The sequence below is a fragment of the Henckelia pumila genome, chromosome 4 (assembly GCF_033568475.1).
Source record: "Henckelia pumila isolate YLH828 chromosome 4, ASM3356847v2, whole genome shotgun sequence".
In the NCBI taxonomy this organism is placed as follows: domain Eukaryota; kingdom Viridiplantae; phylum Streptophyta; class Magnoliopsida; order Lamiales; family Gesneriaceae; genus Henckelia; species Henckelia pumila.
The window spans coordinates 227,673,767-227,681,512 of record NC_133123.1 but is presented as its reverse complement, the minus strand read 5'-3'; the positions used below and the strand labels follow the sequence as shown (position 1 = coordinate 227,681,512).

Genomic DNA, 7,746 nt, shown 5'->3' with positions numbered 1-7,746 from the left:
AGGAGAATTATTAATAGGAATCGAATATTTATCCTTTGCTACTGAAAATTCAACATGACATGTATTTTCCATAATAAAAACATAAGAAATTGATGTAATAGTTCGAGGAAGCCAAAAGAAAAAAAATCTAAATATGCACGCTAAAATTTATGGAAAATAGCAAGATGAATGTACAAAATTTTTGCAGAAATGTTGCTGTAAAATTTAGAGCTTTTGGGGCTTGAAGTGTTGTTGTGTGATGATCCCTCCTCTCTAAAAATCTTATTTCTTTTGTTCCTTTGAGATTAACTCCCCACTACTGAAATTGGGCCATGTTTTCCACCATCCCTTTTGCAACTAATTTTTGATTTGGTCTTGGTCTATTTCAAATTCCATTTTCTTTCATTTTTCCTCTTCTCAGATTTGGTCTTGGGCTGAATTTATTTGGGACACGTCCATTGAGATTTGGAGTGAAATTTCTGGGTTACTCTTGGGCGATAAAATGACTTATTTTATTGGTTAAAAACTGCCCCCTAATGGGCCATCAAACCTGGACCACAAACCTAGTTCTTCCTTTGGGCTTCGCATCTGGGTTGTTGGGCTTTATCAACAAGGGGAACTCCCGAAAAGGGCTTCAATCCAGATAAGCTTTGTGATTTTTTTTCCCAAAATAGTATCAGTGATTATGTTCTTTAATTTTTGAATTGACTGATCATGTCATCCCAGTTTTATCATTATTGCTCCTCCGATGTTCGCGTCCATCTCTCTCTTTTGGACTCTTCATCTTCGCTTGTTAATCTTATTGAGCTGGTTTTGGATCTCCTCCTTTTAATTTATACAACACATCAGTAGCTTAGGGTTTCTCCCAATCTCTTGCTGCTCAGCTGACTGGTAAGATAATCTTTCTTTGTTTGTTCCTTTCCTAAACCCTGCATAAACAACAAAAATGACCTAGATTAGGATGATTCACCTTTTATTTGTGTAGCAGTTCTTCGTTCTTCATCCATGGCTTCTATCCCTTCTGGTTCGTCGGAGGTTCCTGAGAGTCTGGAAGTAATCAGGTATGCATGTTTTCCTTAGATGCATGATCGACTTCACCGTTATTAGGATTTTGGCACTCCTATCTTCATAATCTGACTTTTTGTTCTTTCCAGGCTGTTAAACCCTCTTTACATCAAGCCCGAATGTATTGAGGTTTTAGCCACCGCGAATCACACTCCCTATGTGGAGGTTCCCTTACCAAAACCAGTATTTTACAATGTGTTTCCTCTGGCTTCTTTATCTGCCTCTTCCTTACTCCTTACCAGTACCTTGTAACCCCCTGCAAAAGCTACTAAGTTCAAATCTTGGCCCTATTTCTCCCCTGAATGGGTCAGTTGGATTGACATGCTAGAACCCTATTTTGGAGATCTCTGGAAATCCCAAGGTTTGTATAACTTCATCCAGCTTACTAAAGGCCCGTTTTCACTACAAATCAATTTGTTAGAATCAGCACTCCATTTCTGGGCACCCCTTGTAATTCCTTTATATTTGGTAGTGGGCCAATGACCATCACCCTTCATGATGTCCTTAGTTTTCTGAGGCTTCCAGTCATCGGCCTGGAATTGATAGGTGTTATCTCGATGAAATATGTTCAAAATATCCCAGATGAGTATTTGAATCATACTTCCTATGCCTCTGTAATAGGAACCTGGTATACCTCTTCTGACACTCCTACCGCTAAAGAACATATTTTGTTCATGTGGGTACTTGTTTGTAAGTTCTTATTTTTTCCGGCTTCTGGTCGTCCCTCTACTGAGTATCTGTCTCTTGCACGTTTGCTGAGTATCGGGAATGTTGTCAATTTAGGGGTCATGTTTTAAAGATCAGTTTATCGAGGGTTGAGTAAAAGTGTAATTGGCACCCCCCTCCGTAAACTTCAGGGTGTGTGCTGGTTTCTGCAATTGTGGCTCTTCTCCTATTTTCTAGACATTAGGAACCTTCCTATCACTAGCATTAGTCCCTCTGATAGTAACTCCCTATCCTATTGCATAACCACAATTTCTAAGGATTTTCTGATGACTTTCTTCAATACATTTGGAGAAGGGAGTTTTTAATATTTGCCAGTGTATCTCAATACGGCAGATTATCCATGGATTTGTCTCTTTATGTCTCATTAGAACAAATCCTTTCAGCAAGTAGTAGATGAGATACGAATTGTCGTCCTTCATCTAAAGTTTTTGGTTAGCAGTGGTACATTTGACAATGATAATGCAACATTCCCTTTTGAGATATATAACCCTTTAATTGTGTCCAATAAATTTGGTTTTCCTCCCATGGTATCCGAGAATCGTTTCTTCTTTCCTCAACAGCTAACTGAAGATGTTTGGGATGAGCTAGTTGACCGCCGTTTCTCTTTGGCAACTGCCAAACTCAATGTTGTATGTGATGTTTCCTTCTAGCTCCGATCCGAGAAGTTGTCCGTGATAGTCTTGTTCCTTTATGTCGTGGTGGGCCCCGAAGTATCAAACTCTTACTGCGGCTTTGGAAATTCCTCATGGTAACATAATACCTTCTGATTGGAATGTGAATTTTATTTCCATGCTTATAATTATCTTTTTCCCTTTAAATCCCAAACTTCCGCCAATAAACTTAAGACCATGGGTGGTGGAGTTCCAAAGGAATCACCCCCTGCCAAGATCAGAAAAAGCACTCGCGTGTCTCAAAGACTAGCCATGCAGTCTTCACACAATTCTGATGTTCCTATTGATGTAGATAAAGATGATACCATATCCATTTCTTCTATTCCTTTCACTGTTGATGTTCCTGGTTCAACTATTGAAGTAGTTCAACCTCAGAGTTTTGTGCGACTGAAGGATGTAACAGTTCCCATGAAGTCACCAACGCCTGCTGATGTTGCTGAGAACATCATTGCGATGCAGATCCTCATAGGAATTCCATCCAAGGTTCCTACTCCTATCAGTCTAAGAATTCCTGAACAATCCCCTTTTGTTGAACAAGCCTCAAATACAGTCACCACCCCAAATTCTTATACGGAAATTATTCTCTTATGATTGCTATTGCATTTTAATTGGCAGGGTTTCATTAGTTTATGTCACATTATCACAGGACTATTCCTCCCAGTGAATCCAAATGTGCACTCTTCCCGCTGTCACGATGGATTTGGATTTCAGATTTTTGCAGGATATTAAAAGTGAACCAATTCCTGAAGTTTCAAAACATCCTGATGCAGAGTCCGTTGATCGTGCTACCACCACTGTCAAATCCTTAATCCTCCAGGATTTGTTCACATTAACTAACCAACAGCACCAAGAAATCCTGTCAGCTTTCCAATTATGGTTCCCAGGGATTTTTTGAATCTCCCTTGGGTATGGCTTCCCATTATCTTCCTTCCATCCTTTCTCAAGCTCGAGATGCGGTGAACAATCATGCAGAATTTTCTGCAAAATTGGAGGCTTTCAAGACTTCTAGGAGACCTGGGATAATCTCAAGAAGACCAGAGAAAGTAATTTTAATAAATTAATTGAGGTGGGTCAGAGCTTTGATGCTATGGAGGAACATATATCACAATTGAAGAATGAACTTGCTGCTCATGAGGCTAGAAAAACGAAGTTATTGGAAGAAGGTGAGTCTCTCAAGACACAAATATTGGCTGCCGATGAAGAAATTGGCACCAAAGGGATAAAACTGGTAAACCAAAAAGCTTAGTGCCAAGGATGGAACACAGTTAATGAATTCAAGACTGCGCAGATAGAATGCAAATCGAAGTGGGAGGAGTTGGCGGCGACCCTTGGGTTATTTTATTGTTTCATGGAAAAACAATATTTTCTTTTGTTTTTGGGATCATTTTGGATGCATGTTTTAAACATTCATATTATTTGACCATTTCGAACTAATTGCCCTATCAATAGTTTAGCATCTGCAACCCTTATAATGCAATCATTTCTACCGTAGCTTTTTAAAATGCTTTATTTATTTACAAATATACATGGCCATAATTTAGCCTGACGCTTACAAATATTGCCCTTATGGCCACTTACACTACTTCTGGTGCATGTTCCTCTCGTTTGCTGGGGATATACTGCTTCAAGTATGCAAGGCCCAAAAATATTAAGTTATTAATTATGGAATTTGAGAATTAAATTCCGTATTTTGAGCAAATATTTATTTGAGAAGTTATGGAAATTATAGATTTAATTTCTGAGCCGAAAATATTTAATTTGAGAATTTACGGATTTTGAGAATTAAATGCCGGGAATTCTTAAATTAAAATAATAAATATTCGATTTGAATATTTATGGAATTTAAGATTAAATTCCAAGTTTTGGGAATTAATATGATTTAATTTGAAGATGCAACCTGATCAGGGACTGATTTGTAAATATGAAAAAGGCCGAGATTATTTAATCCGAATTTATTTATTCTTAATCCGAGTATATTTAATTTGGAAATATTTAGAGTTTTGATTTAAATTCTAATATTCTTAAATTATTTAGGATTGAAATTGAAGTAAAAAGAGGGTCGAGGATTGAATTGCAATTTTTTAAGTTTTAGGGACTAAATTGCAATATGTATTGAATATATCCGATTTTCAATGGCTTAGTCTGCTTCAAATTGTAGAATCCATATTTCCTTCATAATGTTACGAGAAGACGCCAAAACCTTCTTTTATGTCTTTTGAATTTCTGATTTTCAAAACCCCGTAACTTTTGATTCGATCGTCCGATTTTGATTCCGAAAATAGTTCTGGAATCCTTGCAACAAGGAATTCGATTTGATGTAAGTCTTGATTTATTTCGGCATGTTTTGAAGATAAAAATATGGTAGATATAAAAAATTGATATTATGTATGTGTTCTTCGATGTTTATACATTCCGATATCGAAACCGAATCGACGAATGACTATCGTTTGTGTTGTTATGATTTTCAGCTTGTAGTTCGATGATTATATCTGCTGATATGAGGATTAGGATGATTTTTTCCCGATTTGGATATACGTATGAATTGTATTGAAGTTGAAAATTATTTCGATATGTTGTCGGTTACCGATTTTCAATCGCTACGCTGTCGAGTAATGTTTTGAGACCATTTTGATAGCCGATGATTAAGCTGAGATGTTCTTTGAGATGTTTTTGACATTGTAGCAATTTTATTCTTCCATTACAGATTAGTTTTGAAGGCTAACGATTCAAGAACATTGACGTCGAACCGAGGAAGAAGTTGAGGTTTGAAGTGAATTTGATTGAAGATGAATGATGATTTTGAATCGATTATGAAATGATAAGATTGAATGAAGTTTGATATGAATGTTTTGATGTTATGTTTCAGATTTGAAGCGTTCAAAATAGAGAAAATACGAAGGTATAAAACGACATCACAAGTCAAGGATTAGAAACTCGAGAATGAAGCTTCTTGAGTTGTCCCGCCAAAACCACATACTTGTTTATTTTTTTGATTTGATTTTGATGTTGTCGATACATCTCAGGTAGTGGATCTTTGAGTTGAGTCGATATGATGATGATATGATATGATATTGAATTGATTCTATGCCGAGGTCTGAGGCGACCTTATTTTCTAGTCCAGAATTACTACGATAGATGGATATACATGTGAAGATCGTTTACGAATCTTGATGGCAACGACGATATATGAATCAATTCTTAATCGAGATTTGCGTTATTTACTATATTGTTGAGTTGATTATGATTAGAGATGATATGATTTATTTAACGCTTTATATGTCGATTATACTGGGAATGATTTCTCACCGAAGTTTATCCGGCTATTGCTTTGTTTTGTATATGTGATTGCAACAGATGGGGCAGAAGCTAGTCTGATACGACATTGATAGCTTGGGAGAGAGATGCAGAAAGTGTGGACTTGGGTTTAAGCTGAATAATGGTAGATATATAGCATTGAACTTGACATGAAACTTATGTTTTAGAAGCTCACTTTTGAGACTTGGTGTAGCTTGTAGTTTCGTGCTTTATATGCTATTCGTTTGATGTAATAAACACATGATTTGATACTTGAAACTTCATAAATATATGTATACATGTTCTAGAATTTATAAACCAGGATTTGAGTTGATATTGGACTGATTTGAATTGAATGATCAAGTTTGACAGCAAAAAATATTTCTGCAAAATTCTGAAGCAGAGGATCCCGCTCGATCGGGTGAACTCCACCGATCGAGCGAGGCCCTTAAATTTCAAAACAGAGAATCAAGCATTTTGGGCTCACTCGATCAGGTGAGTTCATCCGATCGAGCGAGGCCAAATATGTTGCAGACCCGAGAGCTTGGATTTCTAGCTCGCTCGATCGGCTGATTTTGCCCGATCGAGCGAGGTGTTGATTTTAAATTATTTTTTTTAGCTCTTGGTTTTAATATTCCTTTATTGTTTGATTAATTGTTAATTAATCATTAGTTGCCCTAATATGAGATTAGCAACCCAAGGTCCCCACAAAGTACCTGCCGTTGATGCATCTTTTGTGAAGTTTCCCTTCCACACTAGCCAACCAATAGGCGTTCCCATCAAGAACTCGATGAACCTTGAACGGTCCCTCCCAATTTGGAAAACATTTTCCCAATTTCCTGTACTTAGCTCCTATAGGTAATATAAATTTCCAAACAAGATCTCCTTCATGGAATGACTTCCTTTTAACCCTTTTATTATAACTCCGAGCCACTTTCTTCTTTTGAACCATAAGGTTATTAAAATCTTGCATTCGCATGTCATCGAGATCCTCTAGTTCTGTGATCATAGCTTCATTGTACAATTCAGGGATTAAGTGATTCTGCATAGTTATTCGAAATGATGGAACCATGATTTTCATAGGTAACACAACTTCGTGTCCATAAGCTAGTGCAAAAGGACTTACCCCAGTTGCAGTTTCCCACAGTGTTTCGGACAACAACCTAGACAAATCCCTTGGATTTTCCTCCATCATTTTCTACAAAATTTTGATCAACACTTTGTTAGAAGCTTCTTCTTGTCCATTATCCTGAGGGTAATATGGAAAGGAACAATGTAGTTTAATGTCATAATCTGCTTCAAAATCTTTCACCTCTGACCCCACGAACATGGTTCCTTGATCTGTAATGATGGAATTTGGTATACCGAATCGATGTATAATGTGTTCCTAGATAAAGTCAATGACATATTTATGTTCTACTTTTTTCAACGGTATTTCCTCTACCCACTTAGTAAAGAAATCAGTGGCAACAATAATTAAACTATGTCTTTTAAATGAATATGGATAAATCTTCCCGATAAATCCATGATCCATCCTCGGAATGGCCATGGTGTTACAATGGCATACATTTCATCAGCAGGAACCCGTTGGATATTGCCATGTTTTTGGCAGGGATAACATCCTTTGAAGTATCTAATAAAATACTTCAACATTGATGGCCAATAATACACATGTCTTCTCACGAGCCATCTCATCTTAATTCCCGACTGATGTGCACCGCATACTCCTTCATGAACCCGTTTCATGACTTCCATGGCCTCAGGAAACCAAATGCATCGTAGCAGCAACCCATCCATTCCTTTCCTATATAGATCACCTTCAAACAATATATATTTAAGGAGTTTCATCCTTAACCCTTAAGGAATTGGCTTCTCGGGGAATTATAAGGCTTCTTTTTAGTTCTTCTCTCCAATCACCTGACAAATTAATATCCAAATTAAAAGTTTCTACTTGTAATCCCCTTTGATGGAGGATGAATCTTGTTCTGAATCAACATCAATCTATGGGTAA

The 7,746-nt window shown here is 37.0% G+C and overlaps 1 protein-coding gene across 1 annotated transcript; it reads right to left on the bottom strand.

Moving 5' to 3' along the window:
* Positions 1-6,423: 6,423 nt before the first annotated feature.
* LOC140862856 (uncharacterized) lies at positions 6,424-6,930 on the bottom strand. The gene has a single exon (XM_073265893.1). It carries the CDS (start codon positions 6,928-6,930, stop codon positions 6,424-6,426), a length of 507 nt encoding a protein of 168 aa, XP_073121994.1.
* Between the last annotated feature and the right edge of the window lie 816 nt (positions 6,931-7,746).